General features: G+C 41.6%; 1 protein-coding gene across 1 annotated transcript in view; it reads right to left on the bottom strand.

Annotated features, from left to right (window-relative positions):
- Positions 1–19,966, bottom strand: part of DGKK (diacylglycerol kinase kappa) — a 105,496-nt gene that overhangs the window by 17,608 nt on the left and 67,922 nt on the right. Inside the window, exons 8-17 of the mRNA XM_019018929.3 lie at positions 18,075–18,177; positions 10,197–10,380; positions 9,387–9,495; positions 8,479–8,618; positions 7,373–7,454; positions 5,572–5,663; positions 4,601–4,700; positions 3,404–3,632; positions 1,766–1,870; positions 1,210–1,306 (exon numbers count right to left, since the gene is read on the bottom strand). Of these exons, the coding sequence (XP_018874474.3) occupies positions 1,210–1,306; positions 1,766–1,870; positions 3,404–3,632; positions 4,601–4,700; positions 5,572–5,663; positions 7,373–7,454; positions 8,479–8,618; positions 9,387–9,495; positions 10,197–10,380; positions 18,075–18,177 (1,241 nt within the window). The remainder of the gene's footprint in view (positions 1–1,209; positions 1,307–1,765; positions 1,871–3,403; positions 3,633–4,600; positions 4,701–5,571; positions 5,664–7,372; positions 7,455–8,478; positions 8,619–9,386; positions 9,496–10,196; positions 10,381–18,074; positions 18,178–19,966) is intronic.

Consider the following 19,966-nt stretch of genomic DNA (forward strand, 5'->3'; position numbering starts at 1 on the left):
CTTTTGAATATACTAGACACAAACGTGCCATGACAGTTAAGTCTGCACAACTGCTCTCAGTGATGTCCGACATCAAAGGGGAAAGTGACCACACATTTGGAAGGAAAGACTGATAAAAGAGGGTAGATATGTACATAACAAAAAAGCCAAATTATTTGTCAAGTCTCCTGTGTCCATCTAGGGTGTCAGCATCAAAACCAGTGGTGTGCCATAGCCAGTTGGCACCAGCTCATGTAAACTGATTATGCATATCTCTTTCCAACTCCAGATTCAATGGCATTATATCACTAACTTAAATAGGCCATGGTGGAAGGGTTTACACCATAAATGAATCAGGGCTTTCTCCCCCAAGAGAGGAGGTTGTTAAACACTTTGCCAGTGCACTATTGATCAAAATTCATTAGGTAGATCCATGAGAGCTCAGACATAAATTTGAGCCAATGGTGAAGTGTGGGGGCAAGAATGCGGGTTGGAGACAGGAATAAAAATTGTTTTCTTAAATAAATTATTTAAGAAAACATAAATAATTTCTAGCTGTGTCCTTTTGAGAAATTAAATGGATACAGTTTAGCTGTTTAATCTTAGATTACTTTTTTATTCATTACCATACTGACCCTACATCTCTCACATGAGATTTGCCTCCCTCAACCACAGTCCAGAGATTGGAGTTTCTCTAACTAATGTCCAAACTGATCTTCTTAATGGAACTCAGAATGAGTGAGTGTGGCAGAACTTGGCTGCTGCCGATATTCTAAAGAGGGAGAACTGGTGAGACAGATGTCCTTAGATTTGCTGCCTAGTCCCCTAGTGACCATTTAGTTTTTAGTATCTTCAACCATTCACTGTTAAGGGCAACAGTGAAAAAAAGCAAGTCCTCTGTAATAACAACAACTAACATTTATTAATTATTTATAATAATAACAATAATAACTGCAAATGCATATAACACTTAATTATGGGTGCCAAGCACTACTCAGTGCAAGTACTTTTCATATATAAATGTAATAAATACAGCAAACCCATGATGCAAGTTCTACAATGGTCTTCATTTTACATATGAGAAAACTGAGGCTCACATTGGTTTAGTCACTTGCGTAGGTGACACAGCTAGTAAGTAAGAGAAAGGATTTGACTGTGGATATCCTAAGATTGCGCTCTTAACAAGAGAAAGAAAGAAGCCATTAAAAGGTGATAGAGTTAAATACTTACATAGATTCAGGTGTAAAATGTAAGTGATCCAAGTTAAGGTTGTCTAGGTCCTCACCTTTGAGAGAAGATATAGAAGACAAAGTGCCACGACGAGAACCTAGACACAAAAGACATCACTTGGGTGACGGATACAAACGAAAAAGCCCTTTCCCCTCACTTGTATTTCGCCCTATTTTCTCTGTGGAGGCAGGGTCAAGCTCAATGACTTTCTCCTAGATAATATTAAGGGTTCTAATTCCAAAGAGGGATCCTCTTGGATGGATAGGGACTTCCACTGAGAGAAGAATAAAGCTGGGCTGCTTGCTTGCTTGCTGGCAGTGAAAACAACTTCAAATCTTGTATTTCATCAGGCCAGCCTCTTCAATGTTCCTAATGGGGTCATTACTCTGGACATTGGCATGAGATCTTATAGTGTGAGTTTCTGGGAAAGACGGAGGGGTATCTACTGCAGGATTATGGCTAAAAGAGGATGCATAAAAAATACATATTTATTCTTTGGGAGCTAAACAACAGTGACAAAGGCTAGAATAAGGGAAGAAGACAGAAAGATCCTTACGGCGTCGTGGGCTTGTCTGGTTAATATCTTCTGGGTCATCTTCCAGGAAGAAAGTTGAACTAAAGTTCTTAACAGATATTGTCTGTCTGCTTTCCTCATCCAGAGCTATAGAGAAAAGTGGGAGGAAGGAAAGCAAAAAAGAAAGGAGGAAGGGAGGGAGGAAGAAAGGAGGGAGGGAGGATGGAAGGAAGGAAAGATTAATTACACTTATTGAACATTTATCGAGCATCTATTTTGTTTAGTTAATGGGTAGATGATGGAGACTCCCATTCGACCATCACGTCTCCTCCATGATACTGTTTGTAGTCTCAGCTTGCTTACAGTGTTGCTGTTTTTTCATATTCATGCCTGAGCTTTCTTTGTTTTACTGGTTACTCTTTTTTCTCTCACCCAGTACATGTGGTTGTGAGTAGAAGCTTGTGGCTGTGGATTGGGGTATCAGCATGGGAAACTCTCTGCTCTTCTACCTCCATTCTATTAGTTCATTTACTTATGTGGCTTTTGTCTATAATTGAGCCTCTAGGACTGTGCCACTCTTTCACTCTAATGTCTCACTCCACACCTGGAACATTTGGGAAGTCTCTTTCCTTTCACCAGCCAAATGTTGTATAGCTGAGATACCCAGTCTCAGCCTGTGTCAAAGCTCATAGGTTCAATCTCTACCCCTACCAGGGAAGTATTTTCCTATCTCATAGCCACAAGCTACACCTCTAAATCTAACATATGTGTTGATGGAGCAGACTGAGGGTTGGTTGTGACAGTTACGGCTACATCCGTTTAATCTGATCCCCACTGCTTGGAAACTAATTATAGAAATAGAGGCAAATTGATTGTTTAATCCTTCCACTGTGCAGAAGGGAGATTTTCTTTCTTTCTAGGAAACTTGGCTGAGGTTGTACGTGAAGGTACCAAGGCAGGGCAAGGCACCATGGCTAAAAGTCAAGGGCCAGCCAAAGGGACTTCCTTGCTGCATGGGACTTCTGCTCAGTTCCAATAGTTCAGTTAGAATACACTCAGTCTTACACCACCTTCTGATCTGTTTCTCAAAGTATTGTGGGAAAGAAGTGGTCAGCAAAACATTCAATGAAGAAACTGAGGGAGTTGAAGAGTTTTCATTCTGAGTTGGGAAGTTTGCAGACTGTCGTGAGTTCTGAGCAATGGTAATTAATGCTAGAACTGTCAGGACCACTCTCAGGGCCCTTGTGCCTGATTAATCCTGTGCAACACATGCAGAGTTGAACACCATTTTCTTTCTAAAATAGTCATAGGCTCAGTGGTTGGAAAGAAACAGGAGAAGGAGGAAAAAAGTTTTATGGCTGGTGGTGGAAGCTGATAGAGCTTTGAACCAGGTCACTTAGCATCTATTAATATAATTGTATAGGATGAGTGTTGGTTTCCAAAAATGAGTAGCAGGAGTTGACTGTCTTGGAGGTAGGAGGAGCCAAAGGGGCAGCTTAGCAGGACTGGGGCTTTTCAAATCAGTAGTCTGAATACTGACTTTGTATGCAATATGAATGCAGAATCTAGACTTTTTGTAGCAGAGTCAGAGAGCAAACCCGGAGTCAGAGAGGCCAGTAAACCATCCTCTGGAACTTTTTCTTTCCCCTACCTCAGTCACTACAACGCTGGCCACCTTACCTTGTTCAATTTGGAATATGATGAGTTTCAAGGATTTCTGGAGACTCTGGGCCTTTGTAGCCAGCTCCAACTTGCACTTGGCTATGTGGTCTATTTGAGGAACGAAGGGCTTCCTATCTGCCTTGCTGCTGTCTGCATATTCTGTAGCACTTTTTTCAGCAGAAGTAGCTGCTGCCTCCTCAGCCAGGACATCGATCAGGACACTGAGCTTATCATACATTAAGTCACTCTATATAGAAAGGAAGGAGACAGGGCATTGTTATGAGGGACCCATGCTTGAGAGGACAGAATGAGGAGTGGTGGTGATATGGGGAAGGGTAGGGAGGGGTAAGAGTTGTCCATAAATGCTGAGCATAGAAAACCACATGTGAGAAGATGAAGTACTTAGCAAAAGAAGTAGGTGGGTAGATGTGATGAGATAACCAAAGGGTGTTAGGAGATCAAACACATATCATTTGTTTCTGAGTGGCCCCATGCATCAGTGTATATAGCTGAGTCTTTCTTGTGTCAAACGGGCCTATAAAACAATGTATAACATGCAAACTTGAGGAAAGACAAATATTTCTGGATTTTCATGGGCACGCTCCTCTGGATATGAATGTGCCCCTGCTTGGGTGCTTGGTGTGTGTCTTTGTATGTGTACAGGTTTGGGGACCTACATCTGCTGCATGATTTAAGGCCTTGATTCTTAGCTCCATCACTTAATAGTTTGCAATCTGAGGCAAGTTTCTTAACCGCTTTGTGCCTCCATATTCTAGGGTAGTTGTGAGGAATAAATACATTAATACATTAAAAACAGAACAGTCCTTGACACAGAGTAAGTGCTATATAAATGTTGGCTACTTTTGTTAGAGAGGTAAATGTGAATGTATTTGTAGTGTGTATTCGTATGTACATACTTGCAAGCATGTTCTGGTGTACAACCATGCACGTACCTGCTTGATGTACACTTGTGTCTAGTTGTGGGCAGATGCTTGGCATGTACATGGTATGTGTGTATGCATGTAGAGTGCCATCCTTCATTTAGCAAAAGATGGAAGTTCAATGAGGTTAGACCTTCCTCATCAGGGAGGCTTAACAGCTGCCCCTCCTTTCCTTTCTTTTACCATTCCCAGTGAGAGGCATGTTTGCTTTTTATTAAAAAGGGGCCCCTGGCTGCTCCACAAAGAGTATAAGACAAAAGGAATGGAAACTTACTTTCAAAATCACAGACACTATTGCAGTGTTGTTCTGTTTTATCTGACCCCAGGCCTTTACAATATCAACCACAAAATCTTCCACAGCTGAGCACAAGAATCTGGAAAGATAAAATAGATGGCACAATGTTACATGAACCATGAGGCCCAGAGCCCTTCTCTCTTACGTCATCAGTCCCCATCCTCCTCCTCTCTCTCTTTCCTGATCTGTCCTCTCTCTCTCACCCTCTCCTCCCAGCCTTTTTCTCTCTGCTTTTTTTCCTGTGTATATGGTGAAATATTTTCTATCCCCACTTTAGTTCAGTTTCACACCACTTCCCAAGTCAAGAACCTAATAGAGCTTGACCAGCATTTCTTAGTACTAATTCTGAATTTCTAGAAAAGAGAATTCACTTGGTCCAACTTGGGTCAGGTTTTCACCTAGGTTCAATCAGCTATGTTTCAAGGGCCCAGCTAATTTAGTACAAACAATTATATTGGGAGGACTCTCCCTGTGGGAAGTTTTTCTCAAAGGAGAGTGTAGTCGACTGGGCAGGAGCCCCCTAAGAAGTCCCAGGAGAAAGAAATGACCCACATATTTAGAAGGGGGAATGTGTTCCTCAGGTTATGAGAAAGCAGCTATAGGCAGATATTGCAGAGACCTTTCTTAATGTCAAAGATGGAAAGCAAGGTGTCTATACTATAGGGAGCTATGCTATGCTCCTAAATGGTCCATAATGTTGTGTTTCCCTACTATAATTCTCTTCCCAAATCTCTGGCTTGCAATTTTGACTTTTTGGAGCAGCAGACGACTTCACCTCAATGTCATCTTTCTTTCCTAAACTTTCCATTCAGGGGGTTTGAGTTGGGAGAAATCTGATTTGGGAACATAAACATATATTTTCCTTGGCCTCAACACCCTCAGCTATCAAAATGAGCCCCATGTCTGACCTGGAAACAGCCCCAAAGGATGAGAGCCAAAGGAAGACTGACCTGGTTGCGATGATCATCTCTGTGGGGTACTTGGCCTTCAGGATTTTGTTCAACTCGGTGGCTGCAGATTCTAAGTGTTGGATGGCAGCAGCCTAGGGGAAAAAGGAGTTCTTAGCCCTGGAATCTTAGTACAATAACACAGTGTGCTGCCCATCCTCATCCCCTGCAGCCTCATTGTTTCTTACTGACTCTACCCGCAACTCAACTGCCTCTCTGGAAATGATAATGATCAAAGAATTCTTGCTGAAGGTCAACAGAGATGATCTTAGATCTATGCGTATTCTAAAAATTTAGATGTATTTCATTTTCTCTTAATAATCAAAACCTCATATGAAGGAGGTACTATTTCTTTCATGTTTCAAATGAACAAACAATCTCATATTACATAGCTAGTAAGGAATAAAGCTGGATTCGAATCTACATCTTTCCAATTCCAGAATGTAACTTCTTTAATAATATTACTACCTATAATAAAAGCACCCACTTATATAGTACTGACTATGTGCCAGGCTCTGTTCTAAGCTACATGTATATTTTTTCATATAATCCTCATAACAACCCTATGAGATAAAGACTGTTATTATCTCCATTTCACAGAAGAGAAAGCTGAGCCCAGAGAAGGGAAAGATGATAAATTGTAGAGTCAGGATTCAATTCCAGGTAGTCTGGCTCTTGAGTCTGTGCTCTTAATTACAACTTCTACTCCTTCCTCTCTATCACCCTTGACATTCAAACATCTACCAAGACTTGATAATTCTATTTTTTGAGTATGTCTCAAATGTATCCACTGCTACTCATCCCTGCTACCACTTCACCAGTCCAAATCACCATCACCTCTTGCCTAGACAATTACAACATCTCCTAGCTTTTCTCTTTGCCTCTAGTCTTTTATTCCTTCAATTGTTTCTCCACATACCATGGCACTCCTCTACTTAAACCTCTTCTCTTAGATAGCAGACTAGATAGATGACTGGATATGTGATAAAGCACGCACAGGAAAATGTTAGTAGTAGAGCTACCATTTTAACTTTCATCAATGTAGAAATTTTCATAATAAGATAAGAAAAAATTCTTCTGTAATTCTTATTGCTCTTAGGATGAAATCCAAACTTCCTACCGTGGTTTATCAGGCCCTTTCCGGCCTGGCCCCTGATTACTTTTCTAGCCTCATCTTTAGTCACTCTCCCTGAATGCCCCCTTCCTGGCCCCTATGCCTCAGCCATTATGAATGTACTTCAGTTTCGTGAATATTCCATGCTCTCCCTTGCCTTTGGAACAATACACGCTGTTCCATCTGTGTGGAACAGCCCTCCCCTTTCTTATTCTCCTGGTTAATTCCCTCTGGATCTCAAGTATCTTGTGAAATGGCACTCCTTCTGAGCAGCTTTCCCTGATTTCCCCAGACTGAGATAGATCTTCCTGCTATGTGTTCCCAACCCCCTCTACTTCCTTATATACTAACACTCATACTACTTGATTAAAACAATTTATTTTTGCATCTATTCAAGTAGACTATGTCATTCTTCTTTACCCAGTAGCATATAAGAATATCTCCTAGAATAATATCTCACATAAAGTAGTTACTCCATAAATATTTTGAATGAATAAGTAAATGGGTGAATGAATTATATCCCCAGAGCTTAAAATAGTTCTTGGTAAATAGCTGCTGACTGACATGTCACCAACTCTCAATGATCTCATCCTCATCCATGGACAATGCAAAAGCTTCTCTCTGGGTTTTGCCAATTATTTCACTGTGTAATAAAGATACTGGTCTGAATTACAGCTGAACAGTAGTTACCTCAAATCGTGGTACATCCATTTCAACCTGTCCTTTTAGCAGCGGGGTTTGTCTGGGAGTCTCACGAATCATCACACTCCATCTGAAATGAATTTCAAAGACGGATATTTCAGGGTCTGTTTCATGACTGGTAAAAATTAGTGCTTCAAAGGTGAAGACAGAAGTAAAAATGTTTATGTGGTGGGGGGAGGTGGGTTGTAGGGGGTGTCCAAGCAATCTCTGGTCACCTGATCTCAAGGTGACCATAAGAGGGACCTCTGTCTCATGACTTCTGTAGGCCAGTGTGATGGAAGGAATTGCCTTCCCTTTACAGGGTTCTCAGAGAGCAGTGCTTCTTAACCAGAGATAACCATCAAGATCATCTGAGGTGCTTTTGTACAATACACATTCCAGGGCCCTGCCAAGACCTACTGAATCTTTGTGGTGGGGTTCAAGTTGATGTTTTTAAAAAGCTCCCCAGGAGATCCTTATGGGCAGCAATAAATCAAATGCTCCTATATACACCAACATAGAAAGTCTTTTTTTCCTCAGGAGATAGGATGGTAGTACTTGCTCTTCTCTAGAGCAGTGACAATGTAAGCAAGTTATTTCTAAACTCTCCCTCCATCCCTTTTTTATTTTCTTTGAAAATCTGATGAAATTATAGACTTTTCCCCAAGAGAGAATATGCTTAAACAGATCATTGGCTCTGCAATTTGAAGAGGGTTCACAGAACCCTTGAACTTTATCCATGGGGCCCCTGCTCTAGAATCCTTTAGTTTTTTTTGGTGTTTTTGTTGTTGTTGTTTTTGTTTTGTTTTGGTTTTTTTGAGACAGGGTCTCACTCTGTCGCCCAGACTGGAATGCATTGGCATGATCATGGCCCACTGCAGCCTTGACCTCCCAGTAGGATCCTTTAGTTTTGAAGAGGGGCTTCAATGTTTGAAGGATACATGGTAGACCCTGGCTTCCCAAGAGACAAGCCCCACCCAACCCACAAATGGCTCTACACTGAAGCCAGAAAGGAAATGAGGCTCTATCAGAGAGGTTAAAGTATTCCTGATTGAGATGATGTAAGTGATGTGGGACAGGAAGAGGCACAAGGGCCTGGTCTTTCAGCCACTTACCTGTCTAGGATCCTGACACTAGCCTGCTCCACTCTGTTGAGGATGTCCAGAGGTGACTTGCTTTTGTTCCAGAATGCACCCCAGCCCAGAACACGAGCCAGATCATTGCCGGTTCCAAGTGGGATGACTGCCAACTGACACTGCAAGAACAAAAGGAGACACCCTTTTCAGACAGTCTTTCTACCAAGCTTCACCCATGAAGGAACCCAGAGGGTACTCTTTGGGAAGAATTATGGTCTTAAAACCAGTGGATTTATGGGACTTCAGATTCTGGGGAAGGTAATGAGAGGATGTTTGCAATTGGGTGAAATTTTCCCTAAGGAGTTGGACCCCAGTGTTAACAACACAGAACCTACTAAGTAAAGGGAAAAGTTGCCGAAATATGACAATATTCATGGCCATGCTTAAAGAAGAGAAATATAGCTGTGAATTTCTATCTGGGCTGGGCCAAGGAGGTGAAGTACGTCAGGAGACAAAGCTACTGGAGTGAGAAGAGCAAGGCGGCTGCCTAGGGACAGCAAGGAGACATAGAGGAAACTTTCTGCCACTCTTGAGACTCAAGGAAGAAAATCAGTGGGTTCAGGAGGGGAAGGAAGGAAATTGGGGGTTGAGTGCTGTCTAAGACCACTTCTGTTTTGTTTGCTCTCCTCCCCTTCAACTCTTCACTTTGAAGCCTAGGGAACAGAGCACTGCTCGTTCTTTCTGTCGATGTCACACAGATAGACAACCAGAAAACAGTGTACATGAGTAGGCTTAGATTGGGAATCTACCAGTCAGGCTGAATATGAAACCTGGGGGAAACATATTTTACAGACAGGGAGGGCGAAGACTTGGGACTTCTTGGGATGGGCAGCTGCACACCCCTACTCTTTCTAGCAATGGCTAAACTGAGTCATCCAGGGACTTACCTTTTCATGTAATCCAAAGGCATCAATCAGAGATAAGACCCAGCTCACGCTGCCATCTCCACCACAAACCAGAATGCGAAAGCGAGCAAAGTTCTTGAACATAGACAGCCTGGAAGGACAAAGAGGAAAGGGGGTCATTTCATGAACAGCTGGGTTTTGTAACTTTTCCTACAATGTGTCAGGACACAAGGATTGCTGCTTTGGCACTCTGCTAACAGACCACCTGCCTTCTTTCCCTTAGCCTTTATCTGTCTGTGTATCTAAGACCATAGACCATCCCAGAGATCAGGCTTTGCCTCAACTCATTTTCTTTCTGTGCCTCTGGAAAACACTAGTAACCTAAACAGACCCATTTGCTGAGGCCCAGGAAGATGCCTTGCATGGTGGCCAGTGGGCTCACAGGAACCAGGACTGAGCAGCCAGATGGTCCCAAAATAAAACAGGTCTGTAGAGGAGATATATCTATTTGGTCCCGGGAAAGAGAGTGGCAGGAAAAGTAGACAGCAGTATCCATTTGTCTCTTTCTCTGAGGTTAGGAGGCATAGTTTTACGTTTTCCAACCAAAAAAGATAAAGCAAATCTGACAGGGGCTTGGACATGGGCTTGAAGGGATTTCTGGGAGAGGGCTAAGAGCCCTCCTACCAGCCAACCCAAAAGGCTCTGGAGTTATGTGCTTGTCTCCTGACTTGAGAAAATAGACCTTTCCTGCCCAAATACAAGAACTGATTCCAAGAAGCCTATTTTAGTTTAGAATGTATAGAGGGAAGACTCCCTTACATACCCAATCATATCCATGGGATACAGGCTTACCCTGCTTCAGGTCCACCCTTCAATAGGTCGAACACTTGAGATGGGTTAAGGTATTGCTTGAATTTTCGGAGGAAGACGATCCCCTGATGATCGCCACTTTTGGAGTTGATGAAGATGAGCAAGGGACATGAACAGGCTGATGACCAATCAAGATTCCAGAAGTTCGAAGATACTACTAATTGGCCTGACACAACGAAAAGAAAAAGAAGAAAAAAAAGAATGGACCCGTTGAGATGGAAACGAGACATGACTTAACATCACATTTTGCAATAACTTTTTGAGTATGAGTCTCAGTCTTTTGAGAATGAGGAGCAGAGGAAAAGTCAAGATACCACCCAGAGGGGCTTAAAAGTATTTGTCGTATTTGTCTAGCTGTTGTCAGACAAATGACATTTGCTGAGCCACTACCACATGCCAAGCATCATGCCAGATACTGCTAGGGGTATAGTCCCTGCCTTCAAGCTCAGGAGAGAGACTCATACACAACAGTATGTTGGAACATAAGGAATAAAGAAATTGGTGCCACAACAAAGAATTAGTAAAACTGTGAGGAAACTGAGGAAGGAGAGGATTGAGAACCCAGGAGGAAGACCAGCACACAACTAGTCCTTTCTCTGCCCAGGATACCTCAGTTCTTATAGTGAGAAGATACCAGGTCAGGAGAGAGGGGAAGGAAAGGCTGTCATTTAGCCAGGAGCTAATAACAGAACGTATCAATGTGGGGTGAAGCAAAGAGCTTTAATCACTTCTCTAAGGCTGTTGCAGAGCAATCTGTGCTATCTCACCAACTTCCCTGGGGAAACAAGACTATAGGAAAATTATCTGAACAAGGGAGAGGCTTTTAATAATCTCCAATATTGCAGTTACCCATAGAGAAGTAGGGTTATAGCAGTCTAAATAACCAAAGCCTGCCAGTTCGTGCTGAGTCTCAGAGCCTGTTGGCAGGGAGACAGGCAGTGTGCAATGGCCTCCTAAGAGATGCTAGACAAATAGTGAGCCCCCAGACCTCGGAGCTGTGGCTTGACAGGGATGCCTCTGCAAAAATAAATACACAGGGCAAAAAGCACGTGGCTCACTCCTCAGTGGGGGTGGGAGGAGGTGGGTTGAGAAGACCCATTTGTTTTAGCCTGGGTGAAAGGGAACCTGAAGGAAATCTACTTGAGCAGATTTCATAACTGGTTTGCCTGGAAAAATCAAAGGCAGGTTTCCCCTATGGGCCAATTCCCACTCACTGGCCAGTGGAGCTTGAAGGCCTCCTAAGCCAGCTAGCCAGTCATGCACCAAATTTTTAGGACTTGCCAGGACTCACAGCTACAAGGGGAGTCTTGTAGAAGCTGGGTCCCCTCACTAGCATAGCTCGGAAGTAGTTACTTTCCCTGAATACATTATCCAAAAGTAGTACCCCTTCCAACATTTTTTTACTAAAGTAATATGTTGACACAATGGTAGTTAAGACACATTAATCCCTTCATTCAATAAATATGTATGGAGGGCATTCTCTGTGCCTGCTTTATGTCCTGAGAATACAGTGGTGGACAAGATAGAAATAGTCTCCGCCCTTGTGGAACTTATATTTTAATGGAGGAGGCAGACCATAACAAAGAATTATAAAAAAGAATTTGCCATGAAGAAAAATAAAGTAGGGAAAGGGGGTAGATATTGGAAGGGGTGTTATTTTAGACAGAGTGTCAGGGATGGCTTCTTTCAGGAGGTGACATTTGAGATGAAACTTGAATGAATGCAGGAGTGAGCAATGCAAGGAAGAGTTTTTTGGGGGGTAGGAAGAAGAATAAGTGCCAGGACCCTGAAAAGGGAGACTGTCTGGGCTGTCTGAGGACCAGTGAAGAGAATAGTATGGTTATTGAGGAGTGAGTGAGGGGGGGAGTGGCAGAAGATGAGGTCAGAGACGTGACATGGGACAGATCCAATGGCAACAAGATGTTAGAGGAAGCAGTGCAAAAATAAGGGGAAGACTGTTCAGCATAGACTTGAGACGTCACGAGTCAGGTCTTAAGATATTTAAAGAAAGTAGTCAAAAGGTGTTAACTTTTTATGTGCTTGCTCCCCTGCCAACGAACAATGCAGGCCCCAATTCATGGCCTAGCCCCAAGCTTACCTCTCCCTTGTTTTAGAACCTGTCTGTGCTCTGTGCTTCCCTTTCTCACTCTGCAACCCTCTGTCAACACCCTCTAAGTGAGCATATGACTTTGGGTATGCACCCTAATTAAAGGACTCATGGAAGCAACTTCTTGCCAACATCTACTGGCTCTCTGAGGTGTGCTTGGAAGCAAGCACTTTCCCTGCCAGAGGTCCTGGAATAAACCTATCTATGCCCCCAAAGTTTTTGTTTTGTTTAGTGTCAAAGGCCCTTTGGGGGTAGTTCCTCTCTAAAGGTGAGACAGCAGTGGCAGTGAGACCAACCACTGTGTACTATTTGGGCCTCAGTTTCCTTATCTTCAAAATGAATCATTCAAAAACTTAAATTAGTTTCCCAGTGTTTAGATGAAAATGGACCTTTAAAAGCCAATCATTATGCTCATAACTTGGCTCCTAAAGATGAGAAGATGGTCAAACTTACTCATAACAAGAAATATACAGATTAAAACTAGACTATGTTACCATTTTTTTTCTTGTCTAGAACACTGGCAAAAAAAAAAAAATAGATAACACACGTGACTGGGGAGGCCATGGGGAAATAGGCACTCTCATACACCAAGAATGGAAGTGCTGAGTGACACAAGCCCTGTAGAGGTGAATTTGACAGTATCTATGAAAATTACAGAGGCATATGCATTTTGACCTAGTAATTCCATTTCTTGGAATTTTTCATATAGACGTGTATGTAAAAGGATATGCATGAGGCTGTTCACTGTGGCATTATTTGCAATAGCAAAAGACTGAAAACTACTAAATTATTCATCATAGTGGACTGGTTAAGTACGTTATGGTGTATCCATACAGCAGAATATCTTGTAACTGTAAAAAGGAGAGAGGAAGCAATTTGTTGATAAGGAAAAATCTCCAAAATATACTGTGAAGGAGAAAAAGAGCAAGGCGTAGAACAATGTGCATAGTATTAAAAGGGGTGGATAAGAATATCTATTTATATTTACTGGTATATACATGAAGAACTACTGGAAGGTATTTAAGAAACTAATGGCAGTATTGAACTGTGAGTGAGGATATGGGGGCTGTAAGAGATTGAGAAGATCAGAGAAAAGATAGCAGCAAGACTTTTCATTAAGTATTATGTGTATATATGTATTTCTTTTTTAAAAAACTGAACCATGTGAATATATTATCTAGACAAGAATTGAATTAAGAAATAGGAAAAAAGAATTATACTAATGCTGTCTATAAATTAAATAGCCATGAGGGTGTAAACTAGAGTGAGCATAGGAAGCTTAGGGAGAAAATTCTGTAATTAAGGCAACTTGAACCTTAGCATCAAACCTCATCTGTGGATGGGAAGACAGTGGGACATAGCCCCAGCAGGAAGGCAGTCCCAGGAGACTACAGGGGCAGCTCCATCTAGTATTTCCCCCTGAGGAAGAGAATATCTGAATTTCAGCAAGGCCAAGTTTGTCAAGAGAATCTTGTGAACCAAGTGACAAAGATGGGTGCCACTGAGGGCAGAAATATAATAATGTTAAGATTTATAACCAGGTAATCCTTTCCACAAGATTGCTTTTGAATAGACTGATGTTAATCATAAGGGAGTGCCCAGTATTATTCCACAATTTTAATTGACAATTCACATGGAAACATAGAAGTCTGGCTTGTGAACTCTGAAGTACTCAAAGCTGGAGGAAGAGATACTTAATGACAGAATCAAGATTGAAAAGTGACCTTGACAGGCTGACTGGTCAAAGTCCAGGGATGAAATGTAAAGGGAATAAATGTGAAGCTTGCCCTTTAGGCTCAAGGACATAAATTGTACCAGAACAGGACAATACGAACTTGGCTTGGCAGCATCAAGTGTGAAAAGAGCTTAGGGGACTTAGTTGACTTTAAGCTCCTGATGAGTCAACAGCCTGAAAGAACCTTTCAAAAAAAGCTCGTGTTTCTTTGAGCTGCATTAATATAACCACAGTGCCCTAAACAGGGAGCCAACAGTCCCACTCAAATTTATTCTGTTCACTCCACAGAAAGATGCAAAATTGGCATAGGTTGGCTTACCATTCTCTTCCCATACTTTTAAAATCCTCCCTTACAAATGTCAACTCATTTAACCTTCATGACACACCTGAGTACAACTGTTATTCCTTATTGGCAGAAAACAAATGCCAGATTAACCACAGAGAGGTTAAGTAACTTGTCCAGGGGCATACAGTAAATGATAGAGTGTGTTTCTAGGACTAGTAGTATCAGCAACATCTGGGACTTGTTAGAGATGCAATTTCCTGGGCCCCACCCAGATCTACTGAATCAAATGCTCTGGGGGTAGTGCCCAGAAATCTGTGTTTTAACAAGCCTTTCAGATGCTTCTGATACAACAACCACTGCACTTCACTATTTTTTCTCCATATTAGCCAGTGATGCTATCTTAGTCGTTGCTCAGCATTGAGCCTTACATACAGGCAGTATTCAGTAAATGTATTAAGGAATTCATGTAACAAATCTTGACTGTGTGTATACCGCATACCCAGGTCTGAGTCAAGTGCTAAGGATACAGAGAGCTCACAGTCTGGGGTGGAAGACGGACACCATTATAATGTCATGTGTTAGGTGCTTTGAGATATGTCTTCTTGGTTTATAGCCATAGAAGTAATTGATTTGTTTGGGAGAGTGGGAAGAGGCCATTACAGAAGCTGTCAAACAGAGAAGACAATGTTTAATTTTGAGCTGGACCCTAAAGGATAAGAGAAGGAATATACCAAGCAGACTGGATAGGAAAAAGGGATAATTGGAAGGAATTCTCAGAAATTAGAGTCTACTGACTGAATAAATATATACGTGAACAGATGTGTGTGACTCAACGCTAGCAAGGGCCTTCTCAGAAAGTCATGAGCTGGATGCCCTCATGACTTCAGCTGGGTGCTGAAGAAAGGATTCTTTAGCTCAGCCAGGGGGCATTGAACCAGACCATCTTTAAGGACCTCACATGGCTAAGATTCTATGACTGGAAGATGCAAAAGATTCCTCTGAGATGGGACCTTCCAGTAGGAAACTTACCCATTAAAGGGCATAAAGCCACAGCCAAGAAGCCAGGAAGACAGAGTCAAGAAGATAGGAAAGTTTGAAAGACATTTCTAAGAAATTCCAGGACAAGTAATGCATGATAGAAAGAAGGGCTGGCAGAGTGAGATTCAATTGGATCAAGATTGCAGATGACTAGGAGGAAAAGTTAAAAGCTAACTCATGGGATATTAAATAAGACACCAAACAAAAAGAATAGATTAGCCCAGGTGCTCCTAAGCAATAATATTATATCACTGGTGGAAAGAAGAAGAAAGTAACAATGCCATTATTTGACAAGCTATAACAAGCATAAGAAGTGACATAGGATAGGAAGAAATAAATTTTAAAAACACCAACACAAGGACAGGAAGCACAGAACATGTTTGGCCCAGTTACAAAGGAGAGGCGGCAACCCTCTTAACACCTATTTGGGGTCATTTGTGGCATGCTGACGTGGGCCATCTGCTTAAAGACATCTTTGTCAGGTCCCTGTGGGGGTGAGCAAAATGTCTCAGATTCAAAACTAGGTTGATTTCACTACCAGCCTGATTTTGCTCAGCTGACCAGTTTGCTACTTTTCTTCTTGTATCAACTGCATCTTCCCCTAGTCCCTCATTCTCCTATCTAGGCAAGTATCTCTTATTTACTAAGTCATCAATTTCATCACCTCTTTGGTCAACTACCTGGTGGGTGACTCCATACGGATAACTATTTGAGTAGATCTGAGAATAATATATGCATGTATACCTGAGTGAAATTCAGTTTTGTGTCTTTACATGTTATTATGGAGACATATGAGTATACTTGCCTGCAGAAACCTGTATGAATGGCTCATTCCATGTACTAAGGTCTAGCTATATCTGTGTTAGGGTTGGAAAAGTAACTGGAAGGATCTAGAGTGGCTGTGTGTGTGTGTGTGTGTGTGCGTGCACATATATATGAGCACGCACATACACATGTGGTATGTCTAGTTCTAAAACTATGTTGTAGCGGCTACAGGAATCTTTGCCCCCTTCTGTTCTCTAAGGAAACCATCTACTCTTCTTTCTTTTCCTTTCTTTGCTTCCAGCTAATGCTGGCTCTTCCCTGGCAGTGAAGTGAGCAACTAGCATCTATGTGGGGATAATTTTTAAGTCAGTGAAACGAGGGTTCACTAATCACTCTTGGACCAGTGGATATCCCACACGTCAGAGATGGACAAATTAGCAAATTAGAGAAATATAGATTAAAACATTCCAGGAAGAATTTGAACTTTCCTCCAGTAAGTGAAATTGACCATATATAGAATGAAACTAATCATACACAAACTGAAATTTATGAGCAGTGTATCTCTTCCCTGGCTTAGTGAAATAGTAGTATGTCAGTGGTAAGTATATTAGATTTCTAAATTTCTTAGTGTTAGTAAAATAGGTTAGGTCTTTTAAGCTGTGATATGCGATTTTGATCTTGACAGTTCCCACTCTTTAATAATGAGTAATGGCAGAAGTAAATGAACAAGTCAATGGCAAAAAGGAGAGTCTCTCAGAAAAAGCAAAGAAAAAGTAGGGAAGGAGACGTGAATTCAAAAGGCAAGTGCCAAAGAGTGAATCATCCCTGTGGGGTCTGCACTTTTTATTAGGCTAGGAGACTAGATATTTAGTTGCCCAAGAAGTCGAGGGATTTAATTTTATGGTCCTTTGAGGTTATGTTTTTAGATCCTTAGGCCCTTCACATATTATCATCTATCCTCACAATAGATAGCTTCATTCCCGTTTACAGATGGGGAAAGCAAAGCTCAGAGAATGTAAGTGACTAACCCAACATCACATATCTAGTAAGTAACTAAAGCTCATAATTGCCTAGCTCTTGTTTTTTTTCCTTACGTCATGATACTTCCATGTCTTACTTATTCTTAAACAAACACAAAAACTATACAAAATACCCTTCTTCTTGGCTTCTGCTTTTTTTGTTCTAACATTGCTAGACCTCTTGATAGAAGACTTTATACAAAGTTTATTCTTGCTGCATTGATTTCATTACTACCTCCTTTCTGCTCAACCTCCTATAAATGGTTAATATTTCTAAGGTTTTCTCATTTCCAAATGTCTCTACCATTCCCTTGGCACTTAGCATATGACACATTAAATTGTTAATTGTTGTATTATATCAGTAGCCTGAATCCACAATAATCAATAGCTCTGGCAATGCCCATGTCTTAGATCTTTCTGTAGCCTTCAGACACCTTGAGAACAGAGTTCTTAATAAATCACTAGTGTCCAGGAATTGACAAAGCATCAGTGAAGTTGGGGTAATGATCATGTTAGTTTCATATTTAGGAACAACATTGGTGTTTGTTTCCATTTTAAAAGTAAGATAACCTGGCCTTCATGAAGTTCTTCCTTGACCACCTGGACACAAACTTATTTCATGACTTATCCAGTGTTTGGAAATCATGAAAAAGCTGAAATCAATTCTGATCAGAAACAATTGTGACCAAGCTACAGAGAACATGCCCACATACATATACACCAGAAAGAACAACATTCACAATCCCAAAGGTAAGAGAACCAGGAGCTATCTATATACACATGCACAGTCCTACTTCCCCAAAATGTTTGACTGGTTGAGGAGAATAATTTAATTGCAGTCCTTCTTCCCAGCCTTTGCACCTTCCCTACATCCCCAATGTGCTTCTGAGGTTAAGATTTAACTACTCACCATCGCCTTTGGGGTCGCTTAGAGCAGTGGGAGGAATGACTGATGAGCGATGGCTTCCGAAGCAACATTCCTTGGAAAACCGTCTCCTACAGTCATCATGCACCTGAAACGACAAGAGAAGAGCAGAGAAAAAAAAGGAGGGGGAGAGAAAAGGATACCATTGATCAGTCTTGAGTTCCAATACCAAGATTTAGATTCTTAGTATTTAATCTCCCTTTCTGAGATTTGGTGCCATACATATATCCTTAACTCACCTGAACACCCCCATTCTACTCTGAGCCTACACTGTCTCTCAGTGTGGCCTCAGAACTCTGGTCCTTTCAAAGGTAGCTTTCAGAAGATATCCACCTACAGGCACTGAGAAATCACCAGTTCTAAGGCACAACCTTAGTGGCCTGCAGAATGGGGAATTTACGTGCAGTATAAAAGAGTTAATAATAATAATCTAGTATTACACTTCAATCCTTATAACAACAGGTGTGTGAGGTAGAAAAAACATTATTGAATTCATTTTAAAAATGAAGATACCAAAGCTCAGAGAGGTAAAGGGTTTTGCCCAAGGTCAAACAGCTGGGAAGTGACAGCTGAGACTCTGCTGCCTTTCCCACAAGCGGCCATTCTTTCCAGATTTCTGACATCTTCAAGTGCCACTTTCTGGAAAATTACACATTTTCTAGGGGGAATGAACCTGGCCTGGTTATTCAAAAGCAATTGAAAAAAAAAAAAACAGAGGACAACCAGAGTCTTCTAAGAAGAAGCTCATACTTCAGTTTCTTCTTGTCTAGAAAACTCAGTTTTGGAGAAGCATCTAAAAGGCTAGAAATCTAGATCAGGGTCTCTCAACTTCAGCATTACTGATATTTTGAGCCAGATAGTTCTTTGTTATGAGAGGCTGACCTGTGCATTGTAGGAGGTTCAGCAGAATCCCAGGCCTCTACCCACTCCATGTCAGTAGCACTTCCCTCCACCCTGAGTTGCAAAATTAAAAAATGTCTCCACACATTGACAAATGTCTCCTGGGGGGCTAAATTACCCCCAGTTGGGGACCACTGGTTTAGAGGCATGGTAGTGTTGTAGTTAAGAGTGTGGTCGGCTGGGAACGGTGGCTTATGCTTGTAAGTCCAGCACTTTGGGAGGCCAAGGTAGGAGGATCACTTGAGCCCAGGAGTTTGAGACCAGCCTGGGCGACATAGCAAGACTCCGTCTCTACAAAAAAATTAAAAAATTAGCTGGGCATGGTGGCATGTGCCTGTAGTCCCGGCTACTCTGAGGAGGCTGAGGTGAGAGGAGCCCACCTCACACGAGCCCAGGAGTTTGAGGCTGCAGTGAGCTGTGATTGTGCCACTGTACTCCAGCCTGGGCGGCATAGTGAGACCCTGTCTCAAAAACAAAAAACAAAACAAAACAAAAAAGAGCATAGTCTTTGCAGAATTATGTATGAATCAAGACTCTTGCTTACTGGCTGAATGACCTTGGACAAATGAAATTGGTCCAAATGACCTCGGACCCCTTCACTTTTCTGACCCTCACCTTCCTCATCTGTAAAATGGGAACAATGAGGCCCGGTTTAGGCTTGTTGGAAGGAATAAATGAGATCATGTATATTAAGCACTCAGTATATAGTGGCAATAATAATGTGTTAATATTATCAACCATTTTTAATTAATAAAGGTTACAAGTTCCTAGGAAATAGTGAATGAGAAAGGGAGTAGGTTTCTCAAAGGCATATTCAGAACTTATTTTTAGTTGCCCATACTGCCATTAGAGAGTTCAGCTTTTCCCATTTGTTAGTAGGCCTCACCAATTAAGAAGCAACAAAGATGGTCTTAAATCTTTCTCCCAAAGGCTCCATAGTCAGATCTGGAAAGGCAGGATACTAAGATTTATACTAT

The sequence above is a fragment of the Gorilla gorilla genome, chromosome X (assembly GCF_029281585.2).
Source record: "Gorilla gorilla gorilla isolate KB3781 chromosome X, NHGRI_mGorGor1-v2.1_pri, whole genome shotgun sequence".
Classification (NCBI taxonomy): Eukaryota; Metazoa; Chordata; class Mammalia; order Primates; family Hominidae; genus Gorilla; species Gorilla gorilla.